General features: G+C 38.6%; 2 protein-coding genes across 2 annotated transcripts in view; one reads left to right on the top strand and one right to left on the bottom strand.

Annotated features, from left to right (window-relative positions):
* LOC148275562 (A disintegrin and metalloproteinase with thrombospondin motifs 7-like) overlaps positions 1-23,773 on the top strand; it is a 50,655-nt gene that overhangs the window by 10,927 nt on the left and 15,955 nt on the right. Inside the window, exons 4-6 of the mRNA XM_088235529.1 lie at positions 22,709-22,855; positions 22,938-23,008; positions 23,096-23,265. Of these exons, the coding sequence (XP_088091655.1) occupies positions 22,709-22,855; positions 22,938-23,008; positions 23,096-23,265 (388 nt within the window). The remainder of the gene's footprint in view (positions 1-22,708; positions 22,856-22,937; positions 23,009-23,095; positions 23,266-23,773) is intronic.
* On the bottom strand, positions 19,416-22,643 carry LOC148275563 (uncharacterized). The gene is made up of 2 exons (XM_088235527.1): positions 22,600-22,643; positions 19,416-20,640 (listed from the first exon to the last, which is right to left on the bottom strand). The coding sequence occupies exons 1-2, from the start codon at positions 22,641-22,643 to the stop codon at positions 19,692-19,694; spliced, it is 993 nt and encodes a 330-aa protein (XP_088091653.1). The 3' UTR covers positions 19,416-19,691.

The raw sequence follows: 23,773 nt of genomic DNA on the forward strand, positions 1-23,773 counted from the left end.
TAGAATACCTACACGTCAAATTTTTATTCATAAATTGAGTACACCGGAACCTCTTTTTATGCGAGGGATGCGTTCCACGCAGTGTGGTGTAAAAAAATACTAAAAAAGTAATTGCTGGATAGGTTTCCTTGCATAAAAATCGATTCGGGATTTCAAAAAATAAATCGTTAACTATTTATTATACGAGGGTTATCCACAAAATAATGTTACAAAGACTCCTGAGGCTGCGGGTAATTTTTGTTCCAAAGTTGGCGCATCTTACGTGTAGGGGGTATCCTAACGGCCAGTTTATTTGGTCGCGCGTATTTGTCGGCCATTTTGTAGTAACCGCCACCGGAACACGGTCAAAATTGCGTGACCACCGCGCGTGAATTTTTGGATCGTTTTGCACAGAAACAAGATTCTTTTCTGGACTCCATCGTGACGAGGGGTGAGAGGTGAGACGCGGGTGTGTCTCTACCCCAGAGTCCCTTCAGCGGTGCTCACTTTCCCCATCCGCCGGAAGTTCAAAACGGCTCAGTCAGCCGGAAAAGTTATGTCCTCAGTCTTCTGGGACCGTAAGGGGTCTTTTTGGTTGATTTTATACCTAAAGGGACTTTATTAGACCATTATTGTGATTTATTTATATATTTTATCATACATACAATTTTATGTTTACTTTGCCTTGCTAACAAGGGTACACACCCCGTTCCATCTAGGCAACTACATTTTAATAGATCATAATAATTTACAAGTAGATATTATAAACAACAGATAAATAAAATATAAACAATAGGTAAGACAAAATATAAACTCACTCGTATACACATATTGATACATATACATATACCCATGACCATACACACATATTAAACTTCATCATTGCCATTTGTATTTTTTTAAATTATTCTTTACTTTCATATTTTATTTTTAACATCCAGTTAGAATTTCCAATCCGCGGCATGCATCAACCTCTCTGACTCCCTACGACCAACGTCACGAAAGAGCGAGGTCCACACCTTCCTCAACTTGACAACACTTCCGCTTTTCCACAATTCTGGAAAAAAGTTATGGACCTTCTTGCCAACGTAATGGTATCGCCTCGATGCCAGAACAGTGTTGACCCCTTCACTCGGTATCAGGTCCCTATTGAAGTATCTTATCTATTACAAGTAACGATGTCTAGTTTGTTAAAAGTGCTCGCTCGTGGTTTACGTTTACCTGACTGCTGAATAATTGCTGTTCCGCGTCTGTAGATTCCACTCCGCGATATATCAATTCTCCGCGTTTATCGCCATACATATTACGGCTTATTTTGATTCCCGTCAGTAGTATCTAGCGAGTAACTCGATCATTATATCCGAAAATTGTGCAAATGTATATTTATATTTCCTCTATTAAAACAGTTTATAAAAACGATCCGAAAATCTTTTGGACTCGATCCAAAGGGTCATCTTCGCCTTTTCGTTCGCTAAATATGTTGCGGGATCCATTATATTTCGTTATCACAATGTTTGATGTGAAATGGTCTATTGTAGTAGTAAATATTTGTATAACGTCAGTAGGTTAGTTACTAAAATGTAGTGGTCGGCGGACGGAAGATTCGCCGGTCGGTGAACTGGACACGGAGGGCCGCGGCGAGTCGCTTCCGTCTTCCCGGGGAAGAGGTTTACGTGTGCAGCTCGAGACAGGACACAGGACACAGGAATGACAGCGATACGAGATGATAATAATAGTGCCATTTCTGTGGGCCACCACATCGAGGGCGCTTTACTTTAACTTGCATTTTAAGCGATCAATACATTGAGTATCTAAATTCCTGATTTTAAAACTGGTGATTCGCAAGTGCGAAGGCGATCGGCTCCATTCGGAGGGGCCGATCTCCGATCCTAGTGTTCGGGCAGCGCCAGAGTTTGACAAGTTTCCCTCCGCCCGAATCAAATGCTGACCGGAGAGTAAATTCTCCAAAGAGAATGTCAAAACACGTATTTTCCCTAATACGAATATCTTCGAGTCATTTTATGAAGGCATTTGAATGCTATCCAGAACGGCTTATATTTAATTCTCTCTGGGCTTTTTGACCGATGCAAATCTCGAAGATGCTGCGAGATGCGAATATATTGTTTTACTCCCGTAATAAGCCTTGCCGCCGCGCCGCGTTAAATACGGTTCGAATCGGCGCTGGAACTAGGGGGATTCTGCGAACGTATTATAATGTCTCGGCACGTGGCGCTTCCGTCGGCTCCAGAAATAAATGCGTCTATTAATTAAATCTCGGAAGTCACTCTAAACTGGGCGGAGAAACGAAACGCAGAACTCCCGAAACTCCGGTGCACAATAAAGGACAGTTTTATAAAAATTAGCACATTTATCAAACGCGTATTTTATATATGTATGTACCTATACACGTCGGTCGAAAGCGGATAGTTGGATCAGCGCCAAGCATACGCGGAGTAGACGTCTGTAATGTGAGTCATTAAGATGTAAAGCAACATCGCGAAAATTAGCGAGGAAGTTCGCAGACGCCGGGAATCGGGAATATCATATTATCCTGCAGTCTGATGTTGGAAATATTACCGTGTGACACAATTAATCTCGCAGTTTCAACCTGCGCACGCGTCCCATGCCTTATATGGCGGCGAACCGTCGGAGTACGGCAGTCCACTTTTCCGTATAATCATTATCTTATTACGAAATGATCGCGCCCCCCGCGAGGGAACTGCCCCACGGGCGCATCACTCTGAGCGCTGCTGGCTTGGCTTGTTTTTGTGGGAAAACTGTTTTACGAAAACCGGTCGAGTCCTTATTGGAGTCGTCCGATCACTGTCCGAGGAATGAGAACGTTCCTCGCATCGCCACCGCCATCGTGAAGCATTTACCATTATTGTCACCGCGTACCTGCCTACCTCCTACCTCCTACCTCTTACCGCCCACCTGCGCCGTAACGCGGCCGCAAACTCGTACTTCGCTTATTGTTGCCATAATGTTTCCTCAATTCATCGTATTGCGGTATATTTAGTCCGAGACTGACGAAGAGTTTTAATTAACATTTTAAACGAATAAAATCAATCTCTTCGCCGGGACGCTGGTCAAACCGACATTCGAATCCCACTTTACGCCAACTCCACAGCAGTAGTTGCCGACGTGCTGACAGGACACTTGACGTTAGTAGCCGACAGCAACGTACAACTACTAATATGGAGAAGGAGTATAGTGGATTTTACACGCCAGTGAAATTAGCGTCCCGACGAAGAGACAGGTACGTCTCGAAACCGTTAGACACTGAAAAGTCGGCAAGTGATCGTTTATAACTATTTACTAACATTAAAAATGTTCATAACTCCGTCTTGTATATTCGAAGATTTATATAAATAAATACTGTAGCTATAAATAGCGTCACAGCGATTATAAACTTCGCGTAATCTTGACGAGGGCATTGATGTCCGTTTGAGGCGAACTGGCTACAGTGCCCACTGCCTACGCAACAAGTCGCATTGCCAATTCATAAAACGAGGCTTTTTAACGCAGTTTATTTCCTAAACCGTGGCATATTCAAACTTGATTTATTTTAAAACATTATTTAATTCTCTGTGCATCCGACAGCGAAACTCACACAATTATAAATAGCTCATTATCGCTAATTTCACATTTTAAAGCCGTTTTTCTGGTCATCGGCATTTATAGTGCACATTTAAAATGCCTATATCATAAATCCTGCGCGCAGACGGTTCAGTCATTATTGAATAGTACATATTGATTATTTACCGTTTTTACAAGATGCGCTTGATTGATCTTCGCTTCATACTCTGTATACGAGTATCTTCTTATATATATATATATAATTCCTCTGTACGTGTGATGTCACTGAACTCCTCCCAAACGGCTTAACCGATTTACGTTCAGTTTTCAGCGAAATGTAGATCTTTGCGCTGCGTGTGTTCGTAGATATTAAATTTTCAATCGAATATGTAAAAAAAAAGTTAGAAGCGCAAATATTTTTTTCATCGACCTAATAGTATAACCTTTTTGTATATGCATTCAACTAGAATGCATATACAAAAAATGGAAGGATGTTGTTTTTTTGTGTTCAAAAAAAGTTTTGAATGTTTACAAACCACATTCGCTTTTTATGGATCCCAATCAGGTTTTTTATTTCTACAATGTTTGATTATGTCCAAATGCTTGCAGACTGGCTGGATTTCCTCCCTAGGGAGTTGTTCATATTTAAATTTATTTCAACAGAGAGGGAAAAATTTTTGAGAAGGGAATATGGAAGTCAGGCATTTACATTTCTTTTTACTGGATTTTTGGTTCGGCCAGGATAACGTCTGTCGGATCCGCTAGTGTTGTATATATTATTGGGGAGTACTGACTGCACTCCAATATGGTGTCCGTATTATTAAGTACACATTTAATTTCTTGTATCGATACAGGGGAGGACACAGGGAGGACACGTTAACTTATCATCATCATCATCATCATCAATATCCCTGTAGATATGATTAACTAAATAAAAGAATTACAAGCGGAACTAAAACTACCTTCATTGTTTGACGGAAGAGAAATGTTTGCTTTCATGTTACTGTGTGAAATAATAAATAATCAACTCTCTGCGCGATTGTTCAGAAGTTGTACAACTAATAAGGTTTCATGTACTACGTACAGTGTTATTTCTGGAAGAAAATTGCCAAACCGACGCAACGCGACGTCAATTACAATAACTTTATTTATTTATTGACGGACTTATGCGGTCCATTCTAACAATGGTAAATACAATTTCTTATAATAAATACAGGTACTAATCAAATAAAATTAAAGCTAGGACAAAAAAAATGGCTACCTCGAGACAAAATCCGGTCTATATTAGTGATTTTTTAAATCTATAAAGACTTGCACCAAAAAAATCCGGATCTTGGTTAGAGTTTACAATACGACACAATCGGGACATTGGCGCATGCGAGCCATAGTCTGTGCTGTGTTGATCAAGGAGCAACGGAACATCGAATGCCACTTGTTCCGGTAACGATGGCACATAACTAATATGGAGTCAATGTTATTTCTACATTTTTGTAGACTTGAGATTTTCAACATTGACTCCATTTCTATAAATATGTTGGCAATTATTTCGGGAATATTGTTGATATTTTTGACACGAGCGATTCACAAATCAAAAGATGTCTAGAATCTCTCTTTTTACCATAGTTGTGTTAAGTTTTCTCCCCAAATACGAGTGTTCATTATTTTCCAGATATGTGACGTAATTTTTTTTATTGACATCGCGTGTATCAATGTAGTTGGTAAATTCCATTTTATATTACTGTGTACAATAATGCAATGGTAAGCCTTATTTTATTTCATTTATTATGGTTCACAAACAAGAAACAATACGTACGACATTGGTATAATAATTCGAAGGTTCGATTCCTGGCCTGCCAGTGGTGGTACCCTGGTGGAGTGAAATATTGGTTCTAAACTGCAATATTCCGCTGTCCCAGATTTTTTCGCTTTTATTTACTGAATTCTGTTTGTAGAGGAAGAAATAAAGTCCATTCGTAATGAAAATAAGAATATTTAAATTCTTTAATTCTTTAACTTTACCTTTGTAAAGTGGCCACTTAAACCAGCCAATGACAGGTCATAAGCCCTGTAAATGCGTAGACTTTCATATTCCCTTCTCAAAAATGTTTTCCCTCTCTGTTGAAATAAATTTAAACATCAATAACTCCCTAGAGAGGAAATCCAGCTAGTCTGCAAGCATTTGGACATACTCAAACATTGTTAAATAAGAATAGTTCACTTGTCCGAGTGAGTCCGAAGAAAGACATTTAGTCTTTAAAGCGAATTCGGGTTTGCGGTGGATGCTTTTAATTAAATGTCCCTGAACCGGCATGCGGCACCTGGAGCCCTAGACTGGCAACCTTACCTTCATGTATGCAGTGCCCTATGCACCGCCGGTTGCTGATAGGGAAATGATGATGATGCTGTTACATGTTGACAATTTCTTAAATCGCGATAAGCTCCCTGGAGGGTCATATCGAGTGCTTGCCTACTACTACTACGAAGTTTCTTCGAACTGTGGAACTCTAGACGAATATCGCACATAATATTACTACGCAGGGTACTTGTTACTTGTTACTTGTTCCTAACAGAATGATCATTTCTGGACTTGCGAGTTTTACAGGTCGCGGTGACGATATATTACTGTTTTTCAAACCAACACTTTAATATATTTCATTATGTCCATTCCCTATCCGCATCTAATGGTGCATAGGGCACTGCATCGGTCCACCGACCGCAGCGCATCTTGATCGTGTTTATTATTTGAATGGAAGATGATCAGTATTACGCTTACGCTTATATTTTAGTTACATAAATCTTTTAAGTATATTTTTTAATAGAAATACCTTTAGAAATTATTGTTTTTGTCTAATTTACGTATTTTTTTATTTATTTTTTCGCGATTTAAAAAAAACATTCATTTAAAAATGGCAAAATCGTATGATGTCCTCATTTTTCGTGCGTTTTATCCGACTACTGCCTTAAGTCATGGTATTTTGCATTTTTTAATACATTTAATCAGCGGTTACTCTCAGATAAAAGTCCCGCAAAAGGTGATCGAGTGGATATAAGTCCGCCTCGTAGTGCAGCGGTTAGCGCGTTCGCTTATTATGCTAGAGATCCCGGGTCCGATTATTGGGAAGGTCTACATTTAAAATGGATAAAATGGCGGTTTTACGCGGAAATATTTCACGTTTCTGGACTGGCGGATCACTTTACCTGCTCGTAACATATATATATATACGCCGCACTCGGTGTATGATGTTGACGACGCGGGACGCCGACGCCGACGTGTGGATGCTTAAACTCGTCGGAAATAGGACAATCTCCATATTCGTCGGCTCTACTAACTCTGAACCTGCCGCTCCGCCCCTACCACTCCTCCGGTGGAACAATACGAGTAATCTCATTTATTTGACACGACCAATATTGTTGAGTTATGTATTTCTATTGTGTCGGTTCTTCTTGTTTAAATAAGGTAGGTATTGTTATGATAATATTATATAACACGTGTACAAATACGCCCGCTATTCTGGTTTTTAGAAAATATACCATCTATGTAAAAGGCAATGTTTTTTTAAAAATATATTTGGACCCCTGTATTTAGTAGCCTTACGTGTCATGTACAAGGCTAAGGTACTCGGAAAAAAAAAAGTTTTTGTTTGTCTTGGAAATGGGATGTTCGATCACTGATTTTGGTTTATTACCTTTATGAGTCCAATCACTATTGTTGCAAAGTTCAAGAACAATGGCGCATGATAACTACTTTTTACTAGTGTGGATATCTGTTAAGGATATTCCATCTTTCCTGCATTCTGCTTCAAGATTATGGCGTTGCAAACTGAAAAATGGGCACTGAAATAACAGATGTTCTATACTCTGTGAAGAAATATCATCGCATGGACAATAGTCATCATTCCTTAATTTAAACCTATATAGATAACTTCTCATAGCTCCGTGTCCGGTAAACATTTGGGTCGTTTCGAAAGTACTTTGGTGATGATGACGGAAGGAAAGAAAAAGGCAATGTTCGTATGTGTCCCCGATAGACTAAATAACTACTGGACCGATTTATGTGCGTTTTTTTGCAAAATGGTGAGCTTTGCGCTGGGCCTGTTTATAGCTTTTAATATCTTTTAAAAAGTTAGGAGTTACCAGGGTTACATTCGATAACACATATTATACTAAAAAAACTTGTTGTTTATTTGCATTAATATACATTTTTACATTTTAATTATGTTTTAATTTATTCTTACAAGTAACTGAAATCCCACCAAGCCACTATCTGTGGCTTGTTGGTGAAGAATTATAATAATACTAACTTACCCAATATTACCAAAATGAATTTACGTGTAAAATTAACAGCCGGAAAGATCAGTAATATAGACACAAATAAACTGTTTTTTTTTTAAATACAAGAAAGAAAATATTTACAAAATTAAAAATATTCACACTAAGCAAGTTTAATAACTATTCATATATAAACTTTTGATCTAAGCTACTCTCTTATTTTGCTCTTATTACATTTTATTAAATTTAAGTTCTTTTGGCAATTAATTAAAAATGCTAGGTACTTAATAATTAAGAGTTCTATTACCGGCAGAGTCGGCAGTCGGCAGTCGGCAGCACGACGCATAGGAGTGCGCCGCCGTGAGCGGACACAGAATGTGTGAAGTGACTGCGATTTACAAGATGTTTGTTCAGTTATTTAGTTGATGTAAATATTTTACAGACATTACCAAATGCGAGGGATATGTATAAATATTGAGATCCGCAAAATAAACATACTTCCATAAATATTTACTCATTGTATTTAGCTATTTGTTTATCAAAAGAGGTTCATCATCATACTCTTAGCACTAAGTTTAGCGTATCTCGATCATCCGTGCGAAATAAGTCCATTAATCTTACGCTTCACTTCTACCATCACGCCATTTCCCCGCGGGGTGGGCAGGAGAATAGACCGCCACACGCGTCTATCCTGGCATACGATTCTAGTTTTTTACACATTCATACATCATGTCATACATGCCCTTCTGACTCGACCGAACTCGGTTTATCTGATCATTCCGCGTCTTCCTCGGTCGTTCTCGTCCCCCCGCCATATAAACCTGTTTTACCATTCCTTCGTCATCCATTCGTTCTGCATGAGCGAACCATCTCAGAGACCCTTTCTTAACCTTATCAATTATGCCTGACTCGGATTTACACTCTCGCCTGATTTTATCATTTGATTTCCCACACATTCATCCGAGAGATAGCATTTCGACCGCGTTCACTCCGCTTCCGTTATGTCGCTGTAAGCTTTGTTTCTGTACTCAATAAATGTACGTAAGAAGCTATTGATTAATAAAAAAACCGTCGCAGTAAATATGTGTCCAGTGTTCAGACAGATGAAGTATACAATTTTGTGTGTAAAATAGAACCAGAAACCGTGAAGATTGTTTTCGACTCGATGGCTGCTCTCGGGTAAAAATCCTGTGGAAAAATCGAGTGGAGATAAGCCCGTCTCGTCGCGTAGTGGTCGGCGCGTTGGCTCATTAATATTACAATCGGCCGTCCCGGTCTGTTGTGGTGCAAAACAGTACATAATATGTATGTTAAAAACCAAAAAAAATAAGGAAGTATATTTATCGAACAACTTAACCGTGCATAAAATATTGTTATAAAAGTTAAGAATTAAGTAGCATAAATTTTATCAGTTCTAAGTGTAAACCCTTCTCCGAGCCGAGCGCATGAAGCGCGAATATTTTTATCTTTTTTTGTACGCGTGCCTACAGTGAATTTAAATGCAATTTGTACTAAGCGGTGTAGTTTTTTCATTAATTTACCGCACTTTTCGTAAAAATGACATGTTTATGAAGATGAAAATGAGTCTTACAGACTAAGTTTCGTCAAACACATTCCGACCTACTCGAACGAATACGCTTCGCAATTTCTGCAATTCGGGGAATGGACATTGGCCTTCTCAATTAGGTGTCGTTAATTACTTCCAAGTTCATCGTCTTAACGTTCTCACAACAACTTAATGGTAGGTATTTCTTCATTTATGTAGACTTTAATATGTCTAGACTAGACACCAGTGTCCGGTTAGCGCATCGGCATCGGGATAGCATCGTGTGATGTTATCATCGTCATCATTTTCCTTTCCGAACCCAGTTAGTAGTGCATGGGGAATGTTGACCGTTTTCCTGAAGGTAAGCCGGGTTCTGGTTGTATTTCGCACACGGGACTGAGTTATTCCCCCGCCTGGACACGGTCAAGTTGGTTATTCATCGTCTCCTCACGCCTCGGGGAGGAACCCGGGACACTGAAACGGTCGGCAGGGCGACTGACGTCGCGTCGGGTCGTCCCGAGTACCGACTGAGACTGCTGAGGATGACGATGACGATGACGATGACGTACGTAAAGACAGCACCGAGATATATGTATATATAGCACTAATCCGAACGGTGAGAACCTCACCTCGTTACTTTACTTCAAACTGTGGATGGCTGGACGCGAAACGCTCGAAGCTCGAAACGAGGTTTAGTCTCGGCAAACCACCGTCAGTTTCTAAACGCAAAGAAACCTTTTTTATCAGCCACGAGTCGATTCATTTTGATTTCAAATAAATTCTATATTGATATTTACAAACAACAGATCTCTCGGCACGGCCTAGAGACTAAAATACGGTATTTCCACAGCAGTAGGGCGGACGCTAATACCACACTAACATTAGACTTTCGACTCTGGACCGATCATTGCATATTTTCGCGCAACATTTTTGCGAGTTCTCATCGATTATATGCAAAATAAATCGATCCAAGCTGTAATAAAATCCGTGACTCGTTTTAATTTTTAGTACATACCGCTATCCACATAAATTATAATAATTTATTACGGTCGAACGATATAAATGCAAATAAATATCGTCGGTAAGAACCTAATCGCGCGATAGTCGAGTAATATATTATTATGGGGAACGAGTCAATATACAGGCGGCCCTCGACTTTCGCACATTTCAAAGAATTATGTTTTCTACTAAATTTTTATCGAAAGCGCAAACATTTTTCGCTTCCGTAAAGTTGCTCTCGCGGTCAAACAGTGATATAGACGGTACGAAGAAAATAATGAATCGGGTCATCGAGGAAACTGAAAGGAAAGATGCGTCTTTATTAAGAGAATTTCGAAAAAACTGTAATACCTATATGGATCGCAATCAGCAATGTTGGAAACTTTTGGGCTGATTGAATCAACAATAAAGGTTTCTGGAAATAATTATGCCCACAAATGATGAATGATTTTATAAATTCTGAAGAAATTCTAGAAACTATTATAGATGAAATAGTAAGAACAGTTGATTTATTTAAAAATTCATATAAAAATACATATTCCAAAAAACATAATAACGTATCCTTCACTCCCTGAGACCAAGAGCCAACATAATGGAAAGTGCAAGCAAGCACATTATTAAAGAATACTACAAATAAAAATTATTCAGCACCATCATCATTACCTTTCCGCACGTATTGGTGCATAGGGTACTGCATCGGTGCACCAATCGCAGCGTATCTTGATCATTTTTGCTACTGTACATTTAGCTGTCTCCTACAATGGTCTCTTCTCTTGGACAAAATCCAAACTTGTACACTTTTCTTATATTGAATGAACTAAACTTGGATGTCAACAACGGAGATGTTAATAAGTTGGTTGAATCTCAATTAGTTCATCTGTCGAATGAATACTTAATCGTGCAACTGGTAAATGAAATACGCAATGAAAGTGAGGAACGCGAAGCTGATAAAATTGTCAACACCGTATAAAAAACAATCAAAAATATAAATAAAGTCTCATCCGTCTTCCCGAATTGTCGACTCGGTAGATGATCGGAAGAGTGGGATCCCAACGGAGAACTTAGAGGCGATTGAGAAAGACACAGCTTGTTACAGAAGTCTTTATTAAGAAAAGCAAAAATGGGTGGTATTCGTCAAATTTATAAAGAAACCACCTGAAAATACTTAAACCGCCTCACTATCTTAATTATGTACATGATTGCATTTTAAAAAATTGACGATGTTTTAACATCCCTCGACTTTCGAACATTAAACACTCGCACATATTATCAGGAACCAATTAAATTTTCTTAGTGTTATATTTTCTCAATTTTTAAAATTGTTTAATTTTTTATTTATTTTATTATTTTGTTTTGCATTTTTGTTTCTTTTTTATGTTATTTTGTAAACTTGCCAAACACAAGAGCCAGACTCTTTTTTGGCAAGTTCAACCTTAAGTGTTCCATTTTTTTACTGAATGTATTGTTTATTTATGCTTATAAAGGTTCTTATTTAAAAATAAAAAAAAATATGTGCGATAGTCGAGGGTACTACCACTGTACTCGCATGTGTAACGTCCACAGTGGGGTAGTAGAGAGCAGTCAGCAGTCAGCGGAGGCTCCCGACGCGACGCCCAGTTCCCAGCGGATGGTCTATTTCCATCCCGAGTCCCGAGTCCCGAGTACCTTGACCTTGGTCGTTCCCGCGTCTCGCTGCGCAACACTCCCGCGGTTGCCCCTTTTATGTGGAAATATCCGTTAATTCATTAATACTAAGGTCGTTTTAACATCCTACTCCTTATTTAAGCCAAAAACCAAACGAATCATTTTTGAAAAATCATTTCACTGTGAATCAGAACCGCTTTTTCGGACAATGAAAGTTTTAAATATGAGACGTTTATTTATAACGACTAGTTAAAATGCTCTCCAAAAGAAACAGAGGTATATATGAAAAGAGTCGTCGAATGTGAAAACCTTAAACATCTAAGGTGAAAACATTGTTTGCCCAAAACCACTCGAGATTTATTTATAGGACGACGAAGCTACAATTAGTAACCTCGAGAGATTGCTAACTCGTCCGAAAATAAATTTCCAATTTTATTTTTCAATAAAATTAATTGGCTCCGGAAGAAGTCAGCTGGACTCTTCCAGGACCCTCCGCCCTAAAAGTTTAACACTGCCTTCGAAAAAATTTTTTTGTGTTTTTTCGTTATTCATTATATTTTTGATGGTTAGTTACTTAATTTTATTTATTACGTTTATTATTTTTGTTTTTATTTCTGTTATATTATAAATTTTGTAATATTTTATTTTTGTAATTTCTTAATTTAAATTATAATATTGTCATTCATTCAGTCAGACATTCATTCGTATTATATGCATAATATAGGTGTTTTTGTATCTTGTGAGAAGCTGCTGGGAATATTCGTTTGCAATTTTACTCGTATCTAGGCCGTATTTCGAAACTGAAACTAATAAAAATAAAAATAATAACTATGTCCGCTCCCTAGGTGGAGCATATGGTACCCACGAAATCTCTTCGAGCGCCTTTTATCGTAGTAAATACGTAAATCGCCGGCGGACTTGGTGAACTGTTAGGTAGGCGAGCGCGGTTGAGGCTTCCGGGAGGCGTCCGCAGCATAGTCCACAGCCGGCCGTGTAGCACCCGCTCGGCGGCTGTCGTCGGAGGTCGCTGCGCACGTTGCACGTTATCTCACTTCGACGGGATTTTAGCCCAGGAAAGTTAGCCCAGCCCACCGCACCTGGGAGTCTACTAAATGCAGCTTTTTTCAAAACTCAGTATCTTACCGCTTCGGACCATAGTGAAATGTAAGGGACATAGGATAAAAATGCGGAGGGGTGCTATGCGGGCGTCGGCAGAACAGGCGGCCTCCGTGGTGTAGTGGTCAAGACGCTTGACTCACGCACGGAAGGTTCCGGGTTCGATTTCCGGTGCGATTTTTCTCAAACCTGGGTGCTCTGTGATGTAATTCACCACTGTAATTAGGCCTCCTGGCCTGTTGTGGTGCAAAAAAATGTAAAGTAAAAAAATGTAACGTAATGTTTTGCTCTGATCTTCAGACAGCCTTCGCACTATCGAGTGTGGCATCTAACCTATATCCCGCTCGGCGTATAATATTAGGTACGCAGATGCTCGCGGGCGCCGTAATGCGGCGGGCCCGGGAGACGATCGGGAGACCTGCCGAGCGGCGGCGCGCCCCGGAGGACACAACCAAATGAGCGGTGATCACCGATCGCCCTACTGAATTATCGTAAAAAATGACAATAAGATCAATAATTGCGCGAGATTACTTAAAGAGTTTAAACAATTTAGCGTAAATCGGTTACTCGGTCGATCTGTCATACCGACCGGTACGCCGCCATTAGCCAGCGGCGTCGAAGGCGCTAACTACAAACGACACCTTGCTTCGGTAGACGACGCGCGACGCGTCAACATTAGCGGTTGTCAGGCAGCGCTGTGGTTAGGAAGAACAAACGAGCGCACTAATGCCATCTTGCGGTTTCTTCGATTACCCAATAATAAGATAACACGCTCGAAGGTTAAACTTTTCAAATCGATTCATTCAAAGACCCATTTCACACGTATCGTCCGAATCCGCACGGCACGCAAAAATTATGGTGGATTTGATGTTTATTATATATATTTTTTTATTTATTGATAAATTTTAATCTAAATAAAACCCTGCGAAAGGAAATCGAGTGGAGATTAGTCAGCATCGTGGTGTACCGGTTATTGCGTTTCCCGGCATTAAATACATAGATAAAAATAATTGTAGTACAATAAATAAGAATCCGGAAATGTTATTTTATCGTACCGTGTGGATTTTTACCACGGTGATAAATGGGCCGTACGACCGAGAATAGTATCGTCCGTGTTCATTTTGACAAAAAAATTAAAATGAAAAACTGCGAGACTCGTTCCGGTGAAGGAAATAAGAAAGAGCGCGTTATCTCGTTTAACTTGTATCGATGTACGTCTATTTCAGAAGAAAGGTTTCAATATTGGGTAAGCGAACAGTGTGAAATATTACGAAGAGTTCAAATGGGTGCGTACTGTATTTGCAAACCGTTTGGATTTCTCCCCGCAACTAATATAGTTTCTAGCCTCAAAACAATATGGAATGAGAGCACAAAATTTAGAAATTATTTGGATATTCGATGTGGCTTAGGTAATTTCAACTCGAGCCAACAACACACATCGTGGTTCATAGCACTTGTGTGTTGTGTGGCGTGTGAAGATAATCTTCCGGTAAGATTTATCATTTATATATAAAGTGCGGTACATTATTTTCCCTACTGTCTTTCCTTAGCCGCGATTATGAACGGCTATCTTTATCTGTATACACTGAGACGGTATAAACGAATATCGATATTCGTGTACGAAAGTGTGTATATTTGTGTAAATATTCAAATTATTTTCGTTGGTAACCGGTAATTTATTTATTTTATTTACTATGGTTCACAAACAATGCACGTGATATTGGTATAATAATCACAAATTGTTATTTTAGATATTGTTTATCAATTATATGTGAACACAGCATGAACAAATAAAGAAAAAAAAAAAAGTTTATTTTTAATTGGCTAACTTTATTGAATTCTATGATTGTTATAAAAGATATTTCAATAAAATTATTCAATAAATTATAAATTACAAATTATTTTACTATTTGATTTTATAAATTGCGTTACAGTTTTCCTATGATTATTTAATGTATCGTTAAAAATATCAATATCAGCATTACTTTCTACATTATTATACAATCTTAACAAACGTGATTAACGCACTAAAGTGCGCCGTATTGTTATCGAAGGTCGGAACCCCTAGGGGTACATATTCTAAACAAAATGTAGAATCAACGTTACAATTAATTATTTTATAAAGATTTATTTATTTACTTAGATACATAAGTTTATTGTACATTATTTGAGACAATAAGTCCCAACTCCGTGGGACTATGTTGAGATGGGACGAGCAATTATATGACACAGACACGTGAGTATATCACCACAAATAAAGGATTAGAAAAATACAAAAATAATTTAAAAAAATAAAAATAAAACATATATATGGCACATCAATATGGAATACAGTAAACTCGAGCATTCGGAAAATCATCAAGGAGTTTCCCACTGAAATCCATCCCACTAAGGAAAATCCAGTCTTTAACTCCTTTCTTGAAAATATTTTTTGTCCTTGAGAGCTTAATACGCTCTTCCAAAATATTGAACACTCTCGGTGCTATAAATGAGAGATGTCTCTGATCAAAAGTCGTACGTATAAATAAAGATATATCGAGTTTAAAATCCGTCTCCTAAATTCCAACTTACTTCCAAATTACTACGAACTAATGAATGGTATAAACAAATTATCGATGATACAGATTTAAAATGTTTTCATATTCTGAATATAAATCCTAACATCTTCCTGATTGAACATGTTTAGAAAGAAAATTGTAAACATATTATTTTTGTCATACAGAAGCTTAATTTTACTTCGTAGATAATATTGAAGATAAATTGTAACTTCCTATCAAAATTCGCACCCTGGTTAAAACCTCCGCACGCGACTAGTACTGATACAGAGATACCGAGTATTAGTAACGTAACGACCCGGCACCCCAGCGCCCGTGCCCGCACCCGCATCCGGGGTCGCCAGCCGGGTCTTATTCTCAGTGCTGCGCTAGCTCCTGACGTCACCGCGACCTGTGAAGATCTATCGCGACGGGCGCCAGCCGGGTCACCCGAACTCAGAATACGCGCCATTTGTCCGGTAATTACGCATCGATCACGCTAATCCTTCTTTCGCCGAGATAACTCGCGAATAATTAGAATTCTTTCATTCGTGACCCGTCTCTCGATTCTCGTACTCCATCTCTATCTTGTATGCTATCTATTATTTCTCATTCCGCGCTCCATTACTCGTTCAAAGTTCTAATTAGCGCCGGGTTTCGAGCCGCGATCTTCGAGTTCGGGGCGCCGAATGGCAGCCGAGGAAAATCCCCCCTATATCCTGGAGGCCGGATGTGATTCACCAGTAAGCGGAATATAATATACAGTAGAACCATCCGGATCGTAGCTTGAAAATATCTGGATCGTTATTTCAAATAGATTAACGGGCAAAGTCCGCTTTAAACATTTGTTATAACGAAAACAACAATATAGAGCATTGGTGACCGAAGCATCGACCGCGTAGCCATTCCGAGTCGCCCGCCTGTCTGATGCGTCAAAACAAGAATCAATTTGTTCGGATTCATAAGATGCGGTACTTTTTTCCGTGGCTAATTTACAAACGTGTACTCATTTTGTTTACTTTTCACATAAATGACTTCATTGTAACTTTATCCATCTCCATAAGAGTATACTAATCGACACTTTCTACAGGGAATGCAATCAAAACAAAACATCGCTCTCGTTTGACAGATGACCGCTTGGCAGCATGTTACGAATCGCCATTAACCAAATTATGATAAGTTTTCTGAAAATATACAATGCCATCTTTTCTCTGATACTAGATAAATACTTGAAATTTTACGAATTGTAAAAATAAGCAAATTGCTCGCGTTAATAGAACTTGTTTATGTTTCAGCATAGTATTTTTATGTTTGTGTGAAGTCATCATTAACTTCTATTATAAAAATAACTGGTTATTGAATTGGATACTGGTATTATCAATGTTTATTTTAATTTAAGCCAATTTTTAGCTTTAAAATACTACTACTTTCAGCGTTATTAGACCGCTGACAAAAATATTAAAATCAGGTCACCCGTGGTGGTTAAATGTTTGGCCATCCGTGATATACAGTAACAGAAAAATTTGGCTATCCGTGATATACAGTAACATAAAAGTTGGGCCATCCGTGACATACGGTAACATTAAACTAGAAATGCAACAATAAAAATACAATATTAAAGATTTATATATAACCACTTACCGATGAAAACCGACGGTACGAAGTTATGTACAAATATTTAATAACATTTATTACAAATACCTAAGTCGGTATATTGGACAAACCAGGGTTCCAAATCCAGGTTCATTAAAGGTTTAAGGAATTTATTGAGTATTATTCGTATTTTTTTAGTTTATTAGTAAAGTTATTTAATTTACAATCAAAATAATTCAGATCCTGATTTACGTTTAAAAAAATATGATCATTCAGGGTAGAGGTACCTGGAAACCATAGTAAGTCTTATGATGACCGAGGAACAGAATTGCATTATTTCTGAGTCTACGCGAAATAACATCAAGAGGAATTTGTCGGAGAATAGTTGGCACATCATATTAACCATAGAGTATTTTAAGGATGCAAATTAAATCTCCCTTAAATACAATCAAAATAATTCAGATTCTGATTTACGTTTAAAAAAATATGATCATTCAGGGTAGAGGTACCTGGAAACCATAGTAAGTCTTATAATGACCGAGGAACAGAATTGCATTATTTCTGAGTCTACGCGAAATAACATCAAGAGGAATTTGTCAGAGAATAGTTGGCACATCATATTAACCATAGAGTATTTTAAGGATGCAAATTAAATCTCCATTAAATCGACGTTTTGAAAGACTCAATAGATTAAGAAATAGTTTCATGTCAATATGTAGTATGAAAAATCTGGGAATAAAAAGTAAAGGAGAAAGTTTTAATTATGCAATTACCTTCGCTGGACATGTTCAAGTAAGTTTTAAAAGTGATTCTGGTTCACCGTATTCTCATTAATCCGGATAATTTGCGTTTTAGTCTATTTTTATTTTATTTTGTGAGGTAATTCAACAGAGATAGAGAACATACAATTTGTAGGTATTCTATGACAATATTCACATGCGTGTACTCGTATATCTTCAATAAAGAATTACATTCGTTTTTTTTTTTATATTTAAAAAAATATTTTATGTACAAAATAAGTTTTTAGTTTCAGTGCTGCAGAGCAGCGTTTATTTTACACGTATACTTGTGGCCTATTCTTAATTGAGATTTATTCTCAATAGATTGTTTGCAAAAGTTAGGAGAGGATGATGAAATATGTCGATTTTGCTATTTCTGCAGTAGGTAGGGTAGACCGGGGACAATTGTACCATTTTATCTTTATCGTTGTATTCTGAGGTAATTATAAATACTACTGCGGTAGTACTTATATTTTCATATACTTGGTTTATTAGACTAAAAGTTGGCATCATTTTGAAATGTATTGAACCAATGTAAACAGAGATATTCGAACTTTAAGCCGACCAAGTCGATTGGTACAAACGTCCCCTAACCGGGGTCAGTTGTACCAGATATTTAATGAATGAAAATACAATATTTCAGCTAGAAAAATGTGTTCTTTTAAATAGTAATATAATAACAAAGCAGCTTTTAATCGACTTAAATCAAAACACGGCGACCTTCTCAAAGTAAATCAACATAAAATCAGCCTTCTTTCTTATTAAACAATAAAATCTGAGTTAAATACTACAAACAATTATTCTATCAGTTTTATTAAATACATTTACATTTTTGTAGTTTTAATGCTTAAAATCAGTAAAAAAAACAGTGAAAAATGTCAATTAAAATATTGTATGGCGAAGCACGTGGAACATTTGTCTCCGTGGTACAATTATCCCCTGTATAGACATCATTTTGTAATTTATTAGTAGGTTTAGTTTTTTTAAATCTGAATCACAATTATGGCATTCGTAATAATTTTCTTGCAGTGCGCATTGTTCATGGGCCCAGTTATGGCAGCGAAAGCATTGTACCCACTGTTTGTTGGGTTTACTAGAACCAAATGATTCCATACACACTAAACAAAAACATTCATCTTCTTCTTCACAACTTGAGCTGCTTTCTTCAGATTTTTTTTAGTCTTGGGTTTTTTTGCTTTTGGTTTAAATTTAGGCTTATCTTCGGGCTTTGGTTTAACTCTAGATGAAGATTTCTTCAAGTGATTCGCGTTGCTAAAGTTTATTCTTACTCTTTTTTTTAAATTTAATAATAATAATAATTTTTTCCTGTTTTTTTTAATTAAGTCTTTTTCTGGTGTATCGGTTTAAATTGCAGACTTTTTCTTTTTTCGGCCTTTGTTCGCTGTTTTTCGCAGAGGTGCTTTTGGCAATGGTCTTATTTTATCAGGAAAAAACGTGTTCATTATATCTGTACTAGTCGACGGATGTACATTAATTGGAACTGCCTCTATCAGAGGCATATGTCTATCCGTTTGGACATGGGTCTATCCGTAACAAATGATGGACTGCAATCTAGTTCGGTAAATATATCTTTATTGACAGGAAATATTCCAGTGCACCTAAAGCCGGCCTGTATATTATTGTGTGTCGATGCTAATGGATATGCTTTGGCCACAATTGATAGTAAATTGTATATACAATAGTCATTTTACTGCCAGGGTGACTCCTCATCCACGCATCGGAAGAAGAGTTCACGGCCTTTTTTAATGGTCCATTCACTGAGTGATCTACCGGTTGCAATTTATGTGAACAATGGGGTGGGAATGATAACATCGCGATTCCTTGTTCTTTGCAATAATCAAGTGCAGATATGGTTATATGAGATGGATGGTTATCTAAAAGCAGCAATACCTTCCTTTCTTTTGACGATCGTGATTGACGTTGGAAATGTTTTAAAAATATCAAGAATTCATTTTCTTGCATCCATCCAGATGAATTTCCAGCACCGATGAATCCTACAGGACCATTCCGTACAAAATGTGGGCTGTACCTCAAGTGAGGAAATATAAACATGGCGGGAACTGAATTTCCGAGTGCGTTTACCGCTACTGTTACTGTCACTAACGTCCCACGTTCCCCAGATGTTATTGCTCCAACTTGACGCATTCCTTTCCTTGCTACGATTTTGTCCGGTTTTTGGACGGTAGTTATATTGGTCTCGTCCATGTTGTAAATATCTTGTGGTTGAAATTTATATCTATCTATGACTTGCTCTAAATTATCAAAAAAGGCGCTTACATTTGTTTTATTAAAGCTTGTGGCTCTCGAAAGACTTGTTGTTTGAGCAAATCTTATTGACAGTTCTGGATTGCGCTTCATGAAGGCTGAAAACCAGTCGGGTCCAGCCATTCCTTTTTTGTCCCAGGAGTCCAGTCTTATCAAATTAAATGAGGCTGTTAGCTCAGCTAGCTCATATGCCAATGTTCGCACGTCTTTAGGCGACATACCAAAGTATATATCTGCCAATCTTATTAAATATTTTCCGAGTGTTGTTTTTTGATCGTCTGAAAAAACTTTTTTGCAGATTTGTAGCCCATTGAAACTACAGCTCCATTTTCAGAAATTTCTCTTTTCTTTTTTTATCCGATGAGAGATACATGGCACAAGCCAAACATATCAGCTGCTGCGCGTATCGATTTTCCTTTTAAGATTTCTTCATACGCCTGTTCATAAAGGAAGGTGTTTTTCGACGCTCTCTCAGTTGTTCTGGTTCTAGTACGCGGCATCTGATTTAAAAAAAAGAATAGTCGATTGAAAAAATTACTATATTTATACATACTGTAAAATAGGGCGTTTTCTGGGAACGATTGAAGAAATTCCGCTAGGAATCGCACACAAAAACAGGATCCTAAACTAAACACCCGAGATACATTTTAATGTGTTCTGTTCTTTAGATTAATTAATAGAATGACTGAAAAAAAACCAAAGCGAATTCTTAAAATTATTTATAAAAGATTCTTTAAACTTGTAAGTTAAATTTACTATATTTTGTACATAAAACGATGACTTGATGTCGTTTTGCTGAAATTGCTAAAATTCTCATGAATTTCAACTCGATGATACATAAATACGATTAGAATATAGAGCCAACAACAGTAAGAAACGTTTAATCTGACACTGAGTAAAAAAATATGTCTCAAATTTGTGGTATGATCAATAATATAAAGTGGAAAAAATTTTGAGTGCGTGAAAATTTCTCCTCTCTGTCACATACGTCCGCTTCGCGTTACGTTTTCGTAAGACTGGCAGTTTCTTGGGACGTGCTCTAGCATGTTCCTGACCCAGATGTGCGGGGTATGCAGGGTGGGGTTACAGAGATATTCGCAACGGTACTATCGTCCCCTGCTGCAACCGTCCCCGATCTACCCTATATGTTATATTTCCGAAATACGCGGGCCAAATAGCCCAGGAATATTAGACTAAAAATATCCATAAACATCAACAATATTTGCGAGACAAGTTACGTGCCTCGAATAAAAAAAATGGGAAATTGAGTTGACAGATAAAAGGCTTCAGAAACAGCTGTAAACAGTCGTGGCCAAAGCCTGGCTTCATCTGTATCGTCTGCGTCTGGTGAAAAGGTCTAGCGCGGAAGTGATTCGGTGTTAAAAAATCGACAAATGTCAACCGCCGATAGCAAAAGCACGCCGCTTTTTCGTCCAAAGTATAATAATAATTTGAAAATCTGCAACTTCTATTACTTCTATTACTTCAACGCTATTCTACAGTTTTTCTAGCTGCTTGCGTTTACGTCGCGTCGCTGTGAGCAAAAATCGTATGTTAATTATGCCTCGATAGCGAAACAACGCCATTCTTTCAACCGATGTTTTTATATAATAAATAAAAACGTAATTTTGTGATTAAAACGCCATACTTAAAATTATTCTAGCTACTTGCGTTTAAAAGTTATAACGGTTAAAAGTATATATAATACCCCACCGAACACCCTGTATAATGAAATATCTCAAGACGCAAGCGGGGGGGGCGGGGAGTTTTGAGTATTAATTAAGTACCACGTCTAGAACACATATGTGCAAAAAATCAGCTGGTTATGAAACATTTGATGTTTAAAAGCTAAAATTCCTGGGCTAAAAGGTGTATAGCATATGATATGCATCGCTTGAAAATTAAGGCGGTCTGAAGTCTGAATATATCCCCGATGTATGAGTGTTCTCAATCCCGCATTTATTGGTATTTTATTGAGGTGGTCGGCATCCACTTTATAGTTTAATTATATCGAAAACATCGCGGCGTTTGGTCGTTTTGTTGAAATTGCTCGTAATTAGAATGTTGGCTAGAGATTCGGTACTTATATACAAGGTATTTGGGACTTATATACACGGTATTTGGGACTTATATACAGGGTATTTTGGACTTATATACAAGGTTTTTGGGACTTATATACAAGGTATTTGGTACTTATATACAAGGTATTTTTTTTAAATCAATCCTATCGAGTTTCGAGTTTTTATGATTCTAATATTGCGGAGTCCGTACGCACGAGGCATACTCGAGATTACTACGGCTCGAACTCGGAATAGACATACCTATTCGTAGGAACATCCCAAACAGACTAAGTGTAGCTGACTAACACGTTAGAATTGTTTCAGTTTCGGCATGTATCATGACACGGAGAAGATCGGATGTCACCGCCGCGTGGGCTCCACGCTGCACGTTATGACCCCCATCTTCGAGGCCGACACGGTGGAGGTCGCTTGGTCACGCTGCAGTCGAAGGGATCTGACCAACTTCCTGGAGTAAGTAGCGACGAGCGCCGGGGCGCGAGCGCGGGCCGTCGGGAACCGATCCGAGCCGACTAACCGCCGCTTCTGATTTCAGTTCGGGAATGGGAGAGTGCCTCGCCGACGAGCCGGCGCAAGTCGACTACATCTACCCGGAGCTGCCTCCAGGTAAGGGGAGCGAGGCGGCGCTAGAGGCGAAGGTCGACAGCGTGGCACGATGCCGAGTAGTAGTACAGTGAGTGTCGTGTTCCGCAGGTGCGCTGTACGACGCGGCGCGCCAGTGCCGCCTGCAGTTCGGCGCCGGGGTGGAGCAAGTGTGCACGCCGCTGGACGAGATCTGCCAGCGCCTGTGGTGCATGGTGAACGGGACCTGCACGACCATGCTGCGCCCGGCGGCCCCCGGGACGGAGTGCGGGCTGGACATGGTGGGTATCGGCCGTTCCCCGCGAGACCGCGTCGGCGCCGACGTCGGCGTCGGTTTATCCCCATCGCTCGCCCTCCGTAAACACCGTTTGTGGATATGAATTCGGAAATATGACTAAACTGTTTGAAGTAGCGTGTGTATACAATATATCGCAACCGCGATCGATCTCGCCGGCGCAGCGTCGCTCGAAGCGGGCGATAATTTGGCGATCGGACATCAAACACCGGGTCGGCAGCCTCGTGGCTCTTCGTGTACTATTTTCGAGTATTGCATAATGTCCAGCCTTCGGCGGATCTTCCCGACTGCGATATATCGCCATTTCCACGTAACGTTCAACTTGAACACGGTCGACTGCAGAACTGATCGATGTGTGCATCGCCGGCTCGTTTCCCGAAATACAATAATTATAGCATATTTTCGTGAGTAATAATGTAGTACAGATATAACTTTGTTTAGAACAACGATCAATAATTGAGCCAAGCGAATCCAAACAGTGAGGTAGGAGTTTA

The sequence above is a fragment of the Micrasema longulum genome, unplaced genomic scaffold (assembly GCF_059751315.1).
Source record: "Micrasema longulum isolate JH-2025_06_02 unplaced genomic scaffold, ASM5975131v1 h1tg001385l, whole genome shotgun sequence".
NCBI lineage: Eukaryota > Metazoa > Arthropoda > Insecta > Trichoptera > Brachycentridae > Micrasema > Micrasema longulum.